Raw genomic sequence first — 17,307 nt, forward strand, 5'->3', positions numbered from 1 at the left:
TTTTTTTTTTTTTTTTGTAATGAGATCACTGTGAGGTCATCTAAAGGATATTACTTATAGTGACCTCCAGAGGGGCAGGATGCTTCTTCACTCTTGTGATACAGCAGCTTGTCAAAACCCATCATGGTGATCACTCAGCTTATGAGCACTTATTGATGCCCTGGTGACTGTCTGACACTTAAGTTGTAAAAATGAACTATTAAAGAATTCTAATTAAGGGGAAAATGCTGCTGGTTCTGTCACTACACGTATTCTAACATTTCTCTCTGTGCATACGCACTGAGAGAAAACTATTTACTGACTTACTGGGAAAGAAAAAGATAATCTAACAGCAGTGAACATAACAGGCTTGATTTCCCATTCCTGATTGCTGTGGCAGCTTACTCCACTCCACCTTCCCCAACAGCAATGCAGCTTTTAATGAGACTGCAAATTGATTCCCATATTTATTCTGTGCTTTAAGCTCATCATTCTGTGCAATAAAACTGTCAGTGAACCAAAATGAACAGCGAAGCAGACAAAGACAAGACACTGCTATATAATCCTGAGGATTTATTACCACATAAACATATTACCATGTAGAAAGCCACAACCACAACATTATTGCTGTTAAAGGGATCTCAGCAAAATACCTCTCCAGTATTTTCCTACAAGCAGCAGTGGAACTCCTCAGGATATACTATTTAGTGCAGACACTAAAATGCCAGCTCTACAGAGTCTATGCTATTTGTAGGGAGACCAACGTACCTTCTCTTTGGAGATGGTGACCGGGACTTTGATCGGCTGTCAAAACAGAACATTGTTAATGCAGGTTAAATGTCAAATGCAGCTTTTATATTAAAAAAAAAATCCTATCAGAAAGCAATGGAATTATAGGAATTGAGCCAGAAGGTCTTTGCAATTATAAGTTTTCATTTCAACTTTTACTCTGACAGGGATTCTCCATTCCTTTAACATGGAGATGAATTTTAAGCAACCTTTTCAGCAAACAGAAGAACAAGGGGTGGTACTGAGAGAGGTGAGGCTTTGAGGAAAGCAACATCACCAGATTCCTGCTGTTTTATGAAAAGCATTAACAAAGCTCAAGCTCTTTTATGTGATGGCTAGAAATATTTAACAGAACTGAGCACAAAGGCACAAAAAATTAGTACTATGTTGGAAACTACAAGGAGTTAATGAAAACAATCAGACAGGTAAGGAACACATTCCAAAGAGCTGCAGAGGAAATGTCATAATTTCTGTCACATCACAGATTGGCTGGGGATCCACGTTTGGGGATATTTTTCTAAAGGACCAGGCTCTGTTAATCACACAAATCTAAATCTACTGCAGGCTTTATGTGTGTGTGCTCACCTCTTAGCCGGCGAGCCAGACTTTGATCTGCCATGAGACCTAGACCTGCAACAAGAAAAAACAGCTCAAGCAGGGAAACTGAGAGCCAGCAGGTTCCCACATTTGGGACTGCAGGATTCACTCTCAGTAGATGAGAGCTGTGATGCTGAATACACAGAACCCTGCAAGCTTCCAGGGCTGTGCTGGTTAAGTTTCAAAAGAGATCTTTTTAACTGGATGCTGCACATCCTGCTCTGCACTTTGGTCCCTGGCTGATGACCAGTGTTTGCTGATGCAGGTGGCATGAACACAAGAACAACCCAGATCCTGACCAGTATTTTTACAGAGCTAATAACCTTGCAGGTTTTACTAGGCTTCAGTGACACCTGCCACTACAGCAGCAGACAGCAGACTCCTACAAGTATTTTCTCTGCGAAGTTCATCATAAATATCTCTACTCGCTTGAAGTATTTTTTTTAATGTTTGAACTTCATCCTTATGAAAAAGATGTGAATAGTGTCAGTCGTTGTGAGACTGCTACACCAAAACAACACTAACACTGCCTGAAAGCCTCACTGAAATTTTCAGGTCCCCCAAGGAAGTGTTCTACATTCCACATCCAAGGCTTTCCACAACAACTTCCAGATGCGTGTTGTGACACTGTCAGACCAGCAAATATTACACAGTCTTTATTCAGTCTGTATTCCTCATGAATCCAGAGCCTGTCTCTGGCTGCAATGCATTTCTTGGACTTTTCTGTTAAGATACCATCTTCCAATTGCTTAAGCACTGTTATTTTGCCATTTCTGTCTAGTTGTACATCTTTTAACTTCTACGTCTCAGTCAATCCCAATTTACATTGGAAAGTGTCACACAATAGTCTAGAAATTTCACTGCAAGTATCCTTTACCCCTCAGAAAACCACCCAAATACTAAAAAGAGAAAACAATGGTGGGAAAATCAAAATGTTTTTCTCTTTAAGTCTGCTGACTGTAGCTGTTTCCTGCCCATCACTGACAGTGAGCAGTGATCAGCCACGATTAAGTCATGTTGGAACAACCAGCACCAAGAATCAATGTGGTTTAACCACATATAGGGAAGTGTACCCAGTCAGTGAAAGCCACTGCTCTACTGCCTTGGGGAACCTGCTTCTCTCTTTACTAGCTTCTGGACAATTTGTGTTAGTTTCTGTTCTTGTCTTCATTGCTCCTTTCCTTAAAATTCCCATCACTGCTTGCTGTTCCATCCTCAGCAAACGCCACCTGCGGCTGTGGCTTTTCCACCTGCTCCCTTCAGCTAAAGCTACCCTGTGTTTCTGTTTCTTCACAGCTGTTATGTTACTTGTTTCAAAGAAAAGCCATTAAAACCAGCACAGCAGGCACAGGGCCATAAGCAGCTCCACTTCCAGAGCAGAACTTCATTTACTCTTGTTCTTACCAGGACATCCAGTCAGCCCTGCTGCCAGGACAATGAATTAGACAGGCTCAAAGAACCACAGGCTGCACTTACTATCAAATAAAGTTTAAGACAACAAAGGACATCCTGTGTTCCTTTAAAATTTGATTATTACTCTTGTGACACATTTATAGGCACAAAATAATTCTGACAGGTGTTTATCTCAAATTAAAATCAGTTCCTGCAGACTGATGCTGATATTCAACAGAGCTGGAATTGCAGCTGTAATGCTCAGAGAACCAGCAAGCCCTTCAGGACCCGTCTGGCTGCAGACATTGAGGCATTAAAACCACTGGAAGGGCATCCTGCTTTCACTGTGGGAAGGATCCACAATCGTGTGTGTGCTACACAAAGAAAATGGAACTCTTCAGATTAATTCTACATTTGCTAGCTGTTAACACAACCTGATCAGACCAGGATTTCTGATGACTACAGGGACCCAGATGTTAGTGGTGTGCAAAAGAATAAAAAGAGGAAGAACAATCTTCTGCACTGCTTTTTAAAACTACAGGCCCCTAAGTAAGTGGACAAAAAACCACATTTTTCTGAAAAAAAAAAAAAAAAAACAAACCATTTACGGTTGCTAGAGAGCCTAGAAAGACTTTAAAGCAATTTTTACCAGCTATCTACATACCTGCTTCTGGGCCATGTAACAGATCTGGATCTAGATCTGGATCTTGATCTAGACCTAAAATTAAAAAATTAAGATAAATTAAACTGAAGTCAACTCAAGCAGCAGTGATGACAATTACAACACTATATGAATTAATGTCTAAATGCTCACTTAAAACCTACATAGTTATTAGACATTTTAGAAAGAAATTAATCACAGGAAATGCCACTRTCTCAAAGTAATGTCTCAAAATTCATGCCTGTGAATTTAACTAAGATTATCAAAAACTTTTTAAACCATACTGAGTTTTAAAGAATTGCACCACTTAAAGTCTGCTATCCAATACCTTTTGGAATTTCCTAATTAAAACAAGAAAAAAAACAATAAAAAAAAAGCAAACAGCCTTTTAAAAATTAGTATTAATTACCTCGATCTCTTCAAGGAACCCGACCGGGACCGGCGGGGAGACACGGACCTAGACCTACGAGGAGACACGGACCTGGACCTACGATAGGAAGCTGACCTGGATCTGCAAAGAAATCAATTCAAGAGTTGTTCAACTGAAGCTTTTACTGAACACAAGAAGCCAACAAAGATAAAAAGCAAACTTAAACACACCTCCTACCACGGCTGCGACTGCGTGAKCGGGAATACCTTCTTCCTCGGGACCTCGAGCGGGATCTAGACCGGGACCTGGGTTTAGGTTAGAGAAAACAGGTATCAGCACACTGCTGCAGCAACCAGCGCGTCTGAGGCCCTGCTGAAGTCAAAACTTTTTTCAGACAACTAAAGAACTAGCATCTGTCAGTTGGAAAAATGTCTGGGCCTACTTGTCTTGAGCATTTTTACTACCTAGAAAAATGTTAAAAGCTGAATTACATTGCAGAATTACATTAGAATAGAAAACACTGTAATGCGTATTTAAAATAAACCTTGCAAGTTTGCAGGTCGACCCTCTTTGGCCCAAGGTCTAGCAGATCTAGACGATCTAGAAGTATCTATAGGCGAGCGCTGCATCTAGGTAGGTGTTCTCTTCAATCTAACGACGATCAAACTGACAGCCCAATGAGCCAGGGTGAGGCTTGATTGACGCAAGAAGATTTTTCTAGGTGGGAATGTGGTCAATCTGGTGTTCCTCTTTCTAAACCGGAGGGGGGCCCCAATTGAAAGCCAAATTTACTGTTACGGCGGTCACCGTCTCAAATTTTCTGCCCTTAAAGAATAAGGTGAAGCTACGTGTAGATGGCTCGAGGGGATCTGGCCTCTTATGCTGATCACCTCAAGGTCTAGGAGGATCTTAAGTGTCGGATTTGCAAGGCGCCTCAGCATGAAATCTTAAGGCTCGTGACATTCTGAATCAAGGCGACTGACTCAAACGAAGAAACCTGAAAGGTTTTGACCAGGTTGATTATTAAGATATTAACATTTTATATGTATTAGCAAAAAAAAAAAAACTTGTGATATACACCTGTTGACTTACGACATTAAGAGTTAAAACTGGTGTAACATTCTGTTCTTTGCTAACAAGAACTACACAAAAGCGAGCTGGCGGAGCAACGCGGCCGCCCCGGCCCCGCACGTACCTGCTCCTCCTTCGGCGGCTATAGCGGTGACAGTCATAGGCATAGTGGCCTTTCTCACCACACTCGTAGCATCTGTCGTTGGGGTCGAAAGGGCGCCGGGCAGGGGGCCGGTCATAGCGGGAGCGGCGCGGCATCCCTGTGGATACTTCCACTCTGACCCTGGAGCCGCAGATCACCCTGCAACAAGTGCATGAAACTCTGTGTTAAACCTTACAGTCTATGTCAGAACTACAGAAACACAAGAACGAAAGAGAAACTCCCGATTCTCTCTCAGCAGCCTCAGCGAACACGAGAAATGAGTACGTACTTCCCGTCAAGTCCACGGACGGCATCTTCAGCATCCCGGGGGTCTTCGAACTCCACGAAGGCGAACCCCGGCGGGTTCCTGGCGATCCACACGGTTCTCAGCGGTCCGTAGTAGCTGAAGGCTCTCTCGAGCTCGCCTTTGCCGGCGCCCGTGCCCAGGTTCCCCACGTACACCTTGGTCTCTGMGGCGGGAGCGGAGCGGGTATCAGCACCGGGCCGGGAGCGGGGTCGGGCTCAGCCTCAKCCTCATCCCCCGCCCCGCCCTCCGCTGGCTGCCGCCATCTTGTCCGCGCGGGCCCTTCCCGCCTTCACCGCGAGCGCCGCGCGCCCGGCCGCGCGCCCTCCCCCACGGCCGCTGACGCAAAATGGCGGCGGCGGCAACGGCAGCGACCGCGGCCGCATCGCCTTCCCGCGTTTTTCCCTTCCCGACCGGCTCCCGCCGGCCGCCCAGCACCCCGCGGCAATCGCCTCTCTCCCAGACCCGCCTGGGCTCCCACCCCGCGCAGCCGCCCCGCCGCCCGCGGCCCCCGGGAGCTCTCACCGCCTCCATAGCGGCCGTAACGCGACATCCCGACGGCTCCGCCGCCCGCGCGCACGCGCCGCCGCACGCGCCTGCCCCCTGCCCCGCGCCCCCGCCTCCCCCGCGCCTCGCGGAGGCGCGCATGCGCACGGGGCGGTGGCGCGCGCCGGGGGGCGGGGCGGGGCGGGAGCGCTCCTGAAGGGGAATTGGGGCCTGGAGAGGAATTGAAGGGCTGAGCGCATCGGGAGAACCTTTCCTTGAGAAAGCGAACCTCTAGGCTGACTGCTCGTGCTGCAAGTGGTCACCTGTGCAATGGAAATAAAGCCAGTAAGGCCTTTCTGTCCTGGCACCTCTTTTGTGGGAGCAATCCTTGGACGCRTCCAGTATTGGAGGTGAGGYCCCYATCAGCTTGTGTGAAGGCTGGCACAGGCCAGTGCTTGTTCTTAGAGTGAAAACAATTAGATTTGCATYCCCTCTTTTCTAATAATAAAACTATAACTAAAAGAAAACATGTAAGACATTCCTACTGAATCCCTGTAGTGCTGTAGAGACTGAAYTGAAACTTCCAAGAAGAAAAAAAGGAGAACACCTCTTTAAGCCTGCAAAACCTTGATTTCATAYCCTTTYTAATTCTTCTGTTAAAACTCACAAAATCATTGCATGCTGGCTTTCACAGATTATTGACAAAACACTGAATTAACGACTAGCAGCTTGTTTGGTTCATCCATAGGAAGTTTTCCATGAGTACTGCTGAAATAGAGCAGTTTGGGGCGGAGGGGTGGTGTTGGAATCAAGTTTCTCGCCTTCACTGCGGCACAAGAAAGCTTGTTAAAAGCAACCGGGGAGCAAAAATGTTTTATTTTTATGTACCAGGTGCACAGAGCATGCATGTAGCCCTGTTAATGCCCACGGATGAGGCACGGCTTGGCATGTGGAAGCTGCAGTCAGTGTCCCAGCAGCAAATCCAGCGCCAGAGGGGCAGAAGGCAGCGGGGTTGAAGTGCCACACGCCCTGGCCTCATCCGTGTAAACCTCTATGTCAATTTATTTGTAMCCCCATAGCTGTAAAACTCCGTAAAGGAGCTTTTAGTGCTTTACCCGTGCCGGGGGAAGGCGCTCAGAGCGGCTCCAGGAAGCGGCGCTGCCGCCCGGGGGCAGCTCCCAGGGGCGCTCGGCGGGAACGCGAACGGGAACCGGGGCCGGTGAGAGGGAAAGCGGGATGGGGACCGGGACCGGGACCGGGAGGGGCTCCTGCCCCCGCTGAGCCGGGCTGTGCAGGCTATCCCTGCCGGGAAGGCATTCCCGGAGAGCCTGCGGGGAACAAAGCGGCCTCCAGCCGTTTGTGCTGTGACCGGACCGCGCTGCATCCATCGCTCCGCGGCCCCGCTCGCGGTGAAAAGAATGGAACAGCGATTGCTGCTGCTCCACCGGAGGGGAGGAGAGCCGGGAGCTGCGTGGATAAAGCTTGTCCGCAGGCGGTGGGATGGTTCGGGCACCAGTGATGCGCCAGTGCGCCAAAGAAGGCGGTGAACTTTTACCTCCAAGGTTTTGTAAGAAGGCAGAGCAATAGATGGAGTGTTGATTGCCACGGGAAAGCGTAATGCTATCACAACAGTGGGTTTTGAGGCTTTGCTGTGTGCCTTTGAAAACAAGCGAGTTCTGTGGGGAATTGCAGAACTGCAGCTCTATGCAAACCACTTGTGTGAATGTCTGCTTGGAAAGAAAAGGCAAATTTTGGTTAAGACAAATCTTTACCTGGAGGCAAACCCAGTTCTGATGTGAAGAGCAGAGGAAAAAGATGGATTGCATTTGCTGATTGCTCTGGTTGTTTTCTAGGTCCTGGATAYAGGAAATATGAATGACTGGCAGAAGAAAAGCCCTCTAGACTGGGAAACGTATGTGAACAAATTGGTGAAAGTCATCGCAGTTGAGAAACTTCAATATGAAGGATGGGTTTTAACAGTTGACCCAGTTTCTGCCAGGTAAGTACCAAAGCTTTTACTTCTAATAGAATAAAACTAATAGAAATAAGATTTTTAGGAGGAGAAAATATCCCAAGGCTGAAACAAACTTATTTGGAGCAAAAATGGCATGTTATCTTGTCAAATTGCAGCTTCTGCTGATGGCTGCAGCCTCCTTATCTTCTGGTTTGTACTTCCTGTGCACCTCATCGCTGGCTGAGTYTGTGAAATGAAAAAGTCCTTGATTTAGAGYAAGCACTGCTTAGCAACAACCAAAATAYCACTGTGCTATCAGTGTGTTATTCTTAYAATAAATTCCACACTCAGCACTGTRCCAGCWTCTAGGAAAATTGCTAAGAAAACCAAYTCTATTGCAGCTGAATATCTTCAAGGTAAAAGTTCACAGCTTGCAGCCAAGGCTTCAGCAAATRATATTCCAAACCTTGCTTTACAAAGAACAGGAATGCAGGGGTGTTTTTAATGCTTTAGGTATTGAAATCCTTTACCCTCTGTCCAGAGTTCTTTCCATGATGCCCTGCTTTCCACTCCAGCCAGACATCTGTGAAGGTGTAAAGSCTTCTTTGGAGAGCAAGCAGGTAAAATCAGGCATTGGACACAAAGTGGTAGCACACATCTCTGGTATCTTGAAAATAGGGTTTGAAAGGCAGAATGCACCAGGCAATGGGCAGAAATTTGTCTCCTTGCTGCCAGARCTCTTTGACATCTTTTTGGTTGCAAGCTTGTCCCACATGAACACAGGATGGAGGCTGAAAATTAAAACATTCCAGAAAGCCATGACTTGCAATAATGGTGGCAAATAATAGATTAGTGAAGTGCTGGCATTGAGTTCGGGAATTTTGCTTCCCACAAGAACATGRAAATGGTTTCTGATGCTCTTTGTTCATATATGAGGGAGAGATCCTAGAAATAAAACAATCTGCCTTCCTGCATTTTAGGACTTCTGGGATGCAAGTGCCCTTGGGAAAAGACCAGCAGGGCCTGAACCTGCTGTAGTGTGTTCCTGTTGTATTTTCATTTCAYAAASTGGCAACAGTAATTTTTAAWWWTWTTTTTTTAGCAAKGATCAATAAATAYTAATATKTTTTCATTARAAGGTTTTGGTGTTGTTAGCTGCCTTCAACGTTCAAGGTGCTGAATGTATGAAGGTATCACTGTTCCTGAATATTCAAAGACCTAGATTCTTTAGCAGTGTTGGGAAAGCTGCACAAAAATATTTAGGTTCCCAGCCTCAACTTTATTATGAACACTTTGTTTTTTTTAAACTAGCCTTATGCTTTATAGTATCTAGAGTAGTTTCAAATTCAATACCAGCAGTTGCCTGCAAAGCCCCACGTTTTTAGTATTTTAAGGCATTGCAGAATGCTTTTCAGAGCAAAATGCTGGGTACTCGATATTGCCTGAGTGCCTGGGTTCAGCTAATGCTAATGAACTCTCATCTCCAAAATCTTGCAGACTGCTTCTCAGTCTTCTGCTAAGAACAGGAACTTACACAATCTTCTTTCCTTGACAGCATTGTCCTTGCAACATTCCCAGAGAACGAAAAGGCATCTATATCGTTCATCATGGGCCACGCTGTCCAAGAGGTGGAAATCCTGCRAGAAGGGGACAGCCACATGAAGCAGCGCCTCGCTCGCATCTTCGCGCCCGAGGAAAGCCAAGCCTACAGCTCAGAGGAGCTGGACAAGAGGAAGAACGCCTTGAAGACCTGGCTGGAGACAAACCACATCCCCGTGGCCGAGCAGGGGGAGCTGGGCAGGACGCTGTGCGTGGCSGGGGTGCTGACCATCGACCCCCCGTACGGGCCCGAGCAGTGCAGCAGCTCCAACGAGATCATCCTGGCCCGCGTGCAGGGCTTGCTGCAGGGCTACCTGGAGAAACAGCACTGAGTCCTGCTGCTAAAAGCCTTTGGCTCTAGGAACTCACCTGTTTTTGGAGCTCTCACAGGTATCAATAGTCACTATTTGCAGAAATAGGTACTTTTATCTGATATTTTGTAKGTCAGGGAAGGGATAAAACACAAAGTATAAACTGAAAGCACAAGCATTTTCAATGCACTGTTTTTATTAAAGCAGTCTGTTGGATAACGCTGAATTATTAAACTGATTTATCAGTTTAATTTGTCAGTTTAGTATTTTTGTACTTTCACAGTGTTGTGAAACATGATATATGATAAATTTAAGCTGTTTCCCTCTACCTTTAAAATTAGCTTACCTTGTGCTGAAGATGTGTTTATTTGAACTGCTTACCAGATTATTTTTCCTTTTTTTTTTTTAGAAAGAGAATTATTACTTGGACTTCCCAAACCAAATTAAAAATCTGTTTAGAAAGGTGTTTGTTTTGTTGATTTCGTGGTTGGTTGGTTGTTGGCTTGTTTTCCCCATAACTGYTCTCTGGTTTAGAACATGAATTACGTTACAGTGTATGTCCAAGTTTATAAAATTATTAGGGAAGGTTAGCAAATAGGTTTTAAAAACATTCTCTCTCTCTCTATTTGTTATTTTAGAGCAGCAGTGTTTGGCAAAYCAGTGTTCTGTAAAAGGAAAATTTGTTGCAATTCTGTAAGTTTTGTGTTTCTTAATGCTTTGTTTCTAGTTTATGCCAACAAACACTAGAGGAATCATGTGATTATTCCTGAGATTATTAATGCAGTGAGGAACATTTAGAGCCCTCATTTATCTCAGTGTATTTGTTCTGCCTTATTAGGAGATAAGAACCAAAACACATTGGTGTGCTGAAATGTAGCTGGAAAGTCTGGCTAGCCCTTTTTGTAAAAGGTGCTCCTCATTCCTTCTGGGACTTATTAAAATTACTTCAAATCTGTCAGGTTTGTGCTGATTTTTCTTTAAAAACGTCTACTGCACATCCACTTCTGTGTGTGTCYCCCTGAAAAGGCTGGGAGATGGAAAGATGCAAAAGCTCTTGCTGTGTTGTCAGAGTTGAGGGAATAAACCAGTGCCTGAGCTCTGAAGGTTGGTTGGGATGTATCCGAGGTGAGCCAGCACAAGAGATTTGGAGCAGTTTGGGAATTCCTTGTTCCAAGGAATAAGAAGCACGGTCTCAGCTGCTCCACCCTCAGTGCGGGCAGAAGCCGCCATGGGTCACGCTTGAGGGGTGCAAAACGGAACAAGTGGCTCCCTTCTCTTTTCCGACAGGGGGGAAAAGAGTTGGGGGCGAGGCTGTGTCCCGGAGGAGCCCGAGGGCGGCCCGTGCCTCACATCCCCACACGGCTCCGGGACATCCCCACACGGCTCCGGGGCCGCTGGGCCGCCATGGCCGCCTCCCGCCCGAGCGCCGCGCGGGAAGCAGATCTCGCGAGAGCCGCGCGCGCCGGAGGCGTCCGGCCCCGCCCCCCGCGCGGCGCGCAGGCGCAGCGGCTGCTCCTCTATATAAGGGTCGCGCCTGCCCGCGCTCGCGCTGCCGTCGGGAGGATGTCGCGATACGGGCGATATGGTACGGTCGGCGGGGAGCTCGGGGCGCTGAGAACAGCGTGTGGGCTTCTAATGGGGGCAGGGAGGCGAGGGGAATGGGGATGGAACAGCGGCGTTCGTGCCGCTGTGGCTGTGGGAGAATATGGCCGTTCCCTCAGGCGGCCGCTGAGGGGGACGGCGGCGGCGGGAAGAGGGGCGCTAGGGATCCCCGCCGTGGCCGCGGGGTCTGTGGAGGGCGGGCGGGGCCCGGCGGGAGCGCTCTAAAATGGACGCGGTGTCAAAGATGGCGGCGGGGAGGGGGAGGGGAGGCCGGGCCGCGTGCGGCTCTGACATGGCGGCCGCGTGTCCCCGCAGAGACCAAGGTGTACGTGGGGAACCTGGGCACGGGCGCCGGCAAAGGCGAGCTCGAGAGAGCCTTCAGCTACTACGGACCGCTGAGAACCGTGTGGATCGCCAGGAAYCCGCCGGGGTTCGCCTTCGTGGAGTTCGAAGACCCCCGGGATGCTGAAGATGCAGTGCTTGGCCTCGATGGGAAGTACGTGCATGCAGGGAATTTCCTGAGCGCCGCAGTCCCCGATCTCCCCACCCCACCCCAGTCATGGATTTCTCGTGTTCGTTGCTTGAGCAGATCAAAGAATACTCCTTTGGCTACTATCTGSTGTGTCTTTCAGGATTATATGCGGCTCCAGGGTCAGAGTGGAAGTATCCACAGGGATGCCGCGCCGCTCCCGCTATGACCGGCCCCCTGCCCGGCGCCCTTTCGACCCCAACGACAGATGCTACGAGTGTGGTGAGAAAGGCCACTATGCCTATGACTGTCACCGCTATAGCCGCCGAAGGAGGAGCAGGTACGTGCGGGGCCGGGGCGGCCGCGTTGCTTCGCCAGCTCGCTTTTGTGTAGTTCTTGTTAGCAAAGAACAGAATGTTACACCAGTTTTAACTCTTAATGTCGTAAGTCAACAGGTGTATATCACAAGTTTTTTTTTTTTTTGCTAATACATATAAAATGTTAATATCTTAATAATCAACCTGGTCAAAACCTTTCAGGTTTCTTCGTTTGAGTCAGTCGCCTTGATTCAGAATGTCACGAGCCTTAAGATTTCATGCTGAGGCGCCTTGCAAATCCGACACTTAAGATCCTCCTAGACCTTGAGGTGATCAGCATAAGAGGCCAGATCCCCTCGAGCCATCTACACGTAGCTTCACCTTATTCTTTAAGGGCAGAAAATTTGAGACGGTGACCGCCGTAACAGTAAATTTGGCTTTCAATTGGGGCCCCCCTCCGGTTTAGAAAGAGGAACACCAGATTGACCACATTCCCACCTAGAAAAATCTTCTTGCGTCAATCAAGCCTCACCCTGGCTCATTGGGCTGTCAGTTTGATCGTCGTTAGATTGAAGAGAACACCTACCTAGATGCAGCGCTCGCCTATAGATACTTCTAGATCGTCTAGATCTGCTAGACCTTGGGCCAAAGAGGGTCGACCTGCAAACTTGCAAGGTTTATTTTAAATACGCATTACAGTGTTTTCTATTCTAATGTAATTCTGCAATGTAATTCAGCTTTTAACATTTTTCTAGGTAGTAAAAATGCTCAAGACAAGTAGGCCCAGACATTTTTCCAACTGACAGATGCTAGTGGTGTGTTTTTGTTGTTTTGTTTGGTTTGATTTTTTGGTTTTTCTTTTTTTTTTTGTTTTATTTTTAAATTCTCTTTTTAGTTGTCTGAAAAAAGTTTTGACTTCAGCAGGGCCTCACACGTGCTGGTTGCTGCAGCAGTGTGCTGATACCTGTTTTCTCTAACCTAAACCCAGGTCCCGGTCTAGATCCCGCTCGAGGTCCCGAGGAAGAAGGTATTCCCGGTCACGCAGTCGCAGCCGTGGTAGGAGGTGAGGCTCTGCCTTCCGTATTTTTATTATTTTTCTTACTCCTCCCTCTGGGTCCCCTGCCCCTTCTTTTATTGTAGTTGCTGTTAGAAGTTCCTTGTAGTGAATGGGTTGTTTTTCACTTTGTTTTGCAGATCCAGGTCAGCTTCCTACCGTAGGTCCAGGTCGATCTCGCCTCGTAGATACAGATCATTCTCACCCCGCAGGTCCCGCTCTGGTTCTCTAAGAAGGTCAAGGTATGTGTTTGCTGTTCAACCCACAGCATTGTTGAAGGGCACARAACTTGAAATATCAAGTACCTATATATGGCATATATAATGTAAACAATAATTTTATGTTTTGTAACCCATGTGTTTGTGCTGTTACATGCCTAGGAGCTACTCTGAATGCTTTCTTGATATTAAAAATCTAAGCATATAATTTTATATGCTGTTCCTAAGTTTTCTTTTCCCCCTAACATTGTGCCAAAGTTTATGGCCCWGCTGTGTGGTTAAAATTTCTAAATTCAGCTTCAAGTGTACGGGGTGTAATTTCTTAGTCATATAAGACACTGGGATTTTTTTTATATGCATGGCAGTACTGACCAATGGTGTTACAGCCTTTTACTAATAAAAGTTACTTCTGCAAAATTAACAGTCCAACAAAATTCTTAGTCTTCTGGGACATGTACAATGATTTCTATCTCAGTTGTATAAAGCTTGTGATAGTAGAGCTTTAATTGCTTTTTCCTAGATCTAGATCCAGATCACGCTCCAGGTCTCGATCTGTTGTATGGCCTCGAAGCAGGTGAGACATTTGTTTTAACATTTGTTTTAATTCAAAGTAGTAATAGTTTTTGTGTGATGTTTGATTGTGGGTTTTGTTTYGTTGGTTTGTTTGGTTTTTTGGTTGTGTGGTGTTTGTTTTTTTGGGGTGTTTTTTTTTTTGAGGTCTTTTTTGTTGGTTTGGTTGGTTTGATTTTTTGTTCTTTTCTGGGGAATTTGTCTGGAAGGATTTAGAAGGCTGTCCTGCATAGCAGTATTTGCACTTWATAATTTATGCCTTTTCACAGACAAAAGTAGTGATTTACAATTTAAGGTTTGTAGAGAGCGTTCTTAAAAACAAAGTTAATTCTTAGGTATAATAAATTGAGGATGGTCTTGTGTGCTGCCCTTTATTTAGCCATGGTATAAAGCACCAGTTCTGGGTGGTTGTGAGCAATCCCATCTTCTGTAACTGAGATCCAGTAAAAAGTTACTTGTTTTGGGGAGGAACTGGGACAGGCAGTGGCTCAGGATAGTGACCAGAAAGGTTTCAAAGTAGTGGCACATAACATTTTGTTTAACATGTGCCAACAGTGGCCATGTAGTATTTCCCTGAGTTAATAGGCYGGGTAAAGGTGAATCTTGATTACCCTTCACAAATAGTTCTGAGCAGAAATAGAGCAATAGTATCTCACTTTTTTTGGCAAAGTTTATTGAACTGAGTATTCTGATGTTGAGTGATAGCCTGAAATCTAACACTCTGAGAAGACAAATATTTRTTAAGTAACAGCAAATACTAGATTTGGTAAAGTAACATAATAAATGTAGGAGGAAAGTGTCACTGTTTAGGTAGATTTTAATTTCTAAGATAAACTGGCAATGGTTTACTCATAAGCAGCCAGGTACTGATACAAAGTCTTTATTATACTTGAATAAAATTGGCATTAGGAACCTGAGCTGAAGAAGGCACCAGCTCTTCAGCACAAATGATTACTTGTGGCTGATTCCAGGCTCTTAATGTGCTGTTAAAATACTTTCTAAGATGACACTTGAAACTATTTTTCCCTTTAGAGAAGGGATACTTGCAGGTAGGAAGTGTGGGGATCTGGTCTGGTGTTTTGTGAAACTGGTAGCTGAAGCTTTGCTGGGGAGCTTCCTTGTGCTTGCAYTCGTGTCTTCCAATAAGTGGGGTCTGTGCAATAAGAGCTGAAGGATTCTCTGGAAATGTCTTAAGGAAAGCCTGCAGCACCGGAGCCTTCCCTCTGTGGTTGGTACTGCTGCTTGGTGTGAATTTGCTGTTGCTGGTGTAGCTAACTCTCATTGTATTTGCATGCCCACTGGCTGCTTTGCTGAGCTTTATTTTTCTCCTGTTGTAGGTCTGAGTCTCATGGTAGATCTAAATCTGGCTTACCTGCTAAAAGGTGAGCGTTCAAATACAARTACCACTCAGTTGGATTTTGTTTTGGTTGGTGGGGCTTTTTTGTGGGATTCTTTGATTTTTTCCTCAGGACTCAAAATCTCTTTGGACCAGTATTTCAGTTGCATGTGGTGGAAGGTTTTCTGTTGCGGGATTTTTTTTTTTTTTTTTTTTTTTTTTTTTTTTTTTTTATTTGTTTTGGGAAACATTTTTCATACATTATGGATTTTTTTTAACAGCTGATTTTTTTTGTGAGACAGTAGGCAGTTCATCCAGGATTTTGTATACATGTTTTTCACTCATCACARAAATGTTTTTGACAGGATTTGGGACACATTTTTTCCTACCTTTGTTCTCAAATGTCTGTAGGTCTCCCTCTCCCTAACTCTGCTTGATTCACTGCTCCTGCTTTGCAGGGTTACTGTGATTTACAGCAGCTTCGAAGCTGTGTGTTGCTCTTTTTCCCAAGGGCTCCAGCTCCCAGCATTTTTCCTTCTCACCTGCAGCTTCTTGCTTTAAAGTAACTGGGTACCCTTGCTACCAGTAGTGTTAAAGCATTTAACAGCATCAGATTGTTCTGGTTTTATAAATGGTCAGAAGTGGCTTCTGAGTGTACCAACCACATTGATTGTTTTGTTTTTTGAACAGCCGCTCAAAGTCCAGATCACCATCTCCAAAGAGAAGGTAGGAATGCCTTAAGACTGCAGTCTGTCCTATGGTTAAACAGCATTAGAGCTGGAGCTGTTCCTATAGAAGTTAACTTGGGCAAGGATAAAGCTCAGGTTTTTTACTCTGAATTACAAAAAGAGGAGTAAATCTCTGAATTACAAAAAGAGGAGTTGTTGGTGGGCATTTCCTGCTGCTGGTAGTCAGAATGTTATGATAATAACTCAAGGAAACCTACTTTAATGAAGTGTTCCTCAGGAATTTAGAATCTGGGGAAGAAGTGAGTAATGWGAGGCGTGGAGCAGACCATGAGTATGTTGGAGGATTAAATTCCTGCTGGTGACTCCCGCAGGCTCAGGAGTTGCACAGCTGCCAGGCTGCGCTAGGCACCATGAACCATGAAGGTTTCCTATGTTAGCAGAGAAGTACATGCTGGAATTGAGATTTCTGAGCAGGCCTGATGTCTCAGCTCAGCTTTCTGTCTTCAGCTTTCACACTTAAAGTAGTTTTTAACTTTATAAAGTACAAAATATGACACTTCTTTCATTATTTGAGACCTGTAAATGAAAAGGGGGGTGGTACTCCTGAGCACAGGAAGACYAGGGTAGAATTCAGTTTCTGTTGGTATTGCTGTAGGGAGTTGTTCTTAATGTTTTGTTTTTTGGTTTTTTTTTTCCCTTTCAGTCACTCACCATCAGGAAGCCCTTAAAGGAATGAAACTCCTAAAAGAATGCGTTCAAATTTAAGAAGTTTAGTAAAAAAATATTTTGTTTACATTATAAGGGATTTTGTGATGTAAGGGCTTAGTCCAACAAGGCTGTTTSTATTGACTATATTGACTAGCAATTGGCATGAATCTCTATCTTCTAAAAGTCTTWCTAGCAGACTAATACAAAACTCTTCTGTTGTGTTCATGTACTGTGATCTGAAGATGTTGGGCTTTTTTTTTTTATTGGTGCATTGAAATAAACTGCATTTCTAACTAAGWAGTAAATTGTGATAACCCTGCTGTTCATATTTGGGAAGGTGAGGCAGCCATGTGTGTCTTCAGGCCTACACAGCACCAGTTAGAGAGAAAAGGTACCAGTGCCAAGTGTCATTYGGGCTGGAATGTTACAGTGATCGATGCCTTGTGTTACTCTTTCCTGTTTAAAGCATGGGGAGGCAGAAAACCTCTCTGCAGGTCCTGGTACACCCAGTGTTTGACTTTCAAAAATGTCTACAATGAACATAAACTGTTTTTTCAAATATATGTGTGAGCGCTGTCCTGTTATGACCATTAAAGGACCAGGGAGCTTCTCATCTGAAGGTATTGGAATTACTTCTGGAATGTAAACTATTGAAGTAAATGTTTTTAGAAATCTTGTTTTATATCATG

At 45.2% G+C, this 17,307-nt stretch overlaps 3 protein-coding genes across 5 annotated transcripts; 2 read left to right on the forward strand and 1 right to left on the reverse strand.

The window, feature by feature from the left end:
• Positions 1 to 439: 439 nt before the first annotated feature.
• Positions 440 to 5,910, reverse strand: LOC130584906 (serine/arginine-rich splicing factor 7-like). The gene is made up of 8 exons (XM_057385163.1): positions 5,831 to 5,910; positions 5,291 to 5,471; positions 4,984 to 5,160; positions 4,019 to 4,093; positions 3,828 to 3,929; positions 3,422 to 3,475; positions 1,354 to 1,398; positions 440 to 783 (listed from the first exon to the last, which is right to left on the reverse strand). Exons 1-8 carry the CDS (start codon positions 5,856 to 5,858, stop codon positions 696 to 698), a joined length of 750 nt encoding a protein of 249 aa, XP_057241146.1. The 5' UTR covers positions 5,859 to 5,910; the 3' UTR covers positions 440 to 695.
• Positions 5,911 to 6,047: 137 nt separating this feature from the next.
• On the forward strand, positions 6,048 to 10,846 carry GEMIN6 (gem nuclear organelle associated protein 6). Of its 2 annotated transcripts, none has more exons than XM_057385165.1 (3): positions 6,048 to 6,201; positions 7,645 to 7,790; positions 9,301 to 10,844. In XM_057385165.1, the coding sequence occupies exons 2-3, from the start codon at positions 7,663 to 7,665 to the stop codon at positions 9,674 to 9,676; spliced, it is 504 nt and encodes a 167-aa protein (XP_057241148.1). In that variant the 5' UTR covers positions 6,048 to 6,201; positions 7,645 to 7,662; the 3' UTR covers positions 9,677 to 10,844. The 2 variants fall into 2 exon arrangements, with proteins under 2 accessions (XP_057241148.1, XP_057241147.1); XM_057385164.1 differs by lacking the exon at positions 6,048 to 6,201 and adding an exon at positions 6,782 to 7,010 and having other exon boundaries at positions 9,301 to 10,846.
• A 300-nt stretch (positions 10,847 to 11,146) lies between these two features.
• Positions 11,147 to 17,302, forward strand: LOC130584908 (serine/arginine-rich splicing factor 7). Of its 2 annotated transcripts, XM_057385167.1 has the most exons (9): positions 11,147 to 11,240; positions 11,573 to 11,753; positions 11,890 to 12,066; positions 13,032 to 13,106; positions 13,238 to 13,339; positions 13,836 to 13,889; positions 15,223 to 15,267; positions 15,912 to 15,947; positions 16,614 to 17,302. In XM_057385167.1, the coding sequence occupies exons 1-9, from the start codon at positions 11,219 to 11,221 to the stop codon at positions 16,636 to 16,638; spliced, it is 717 nt and encodes a 238-aa protein (XP_057241150.1). In that variant the 5' UTR covers positions 11,147 to 11,218; the 3' UTR covers positions 16,639 to 17,302. The 2 variants fall into 2 exon arrangements, with proteins under 2 accessions (XP_057241150.1, XP_057241151.1); XM_057385168.1 differs by lacking the exon at positions 15,223 to 15,267 and having other exon boundaries at positions 11,149 to 11,240.
• Positions 17,303 to 17,307: the final 5 nt, after the last annotated feature.

This window comes from Malurus melanocephalus, unplaced genomic scaffold (genome assembly GCF_030028575.1).
Source record: "Malurus melanocephalus ecotype Western Australia unplaced genomic scaffold, MMel_1.1 scaffold_796, whole genome shotgun sequence".
NCBI lineage: Eukaryota > Metazoa > Chordata > Aves > Passeriformes > Maluridae > Malurus > Malurus melanocephalus.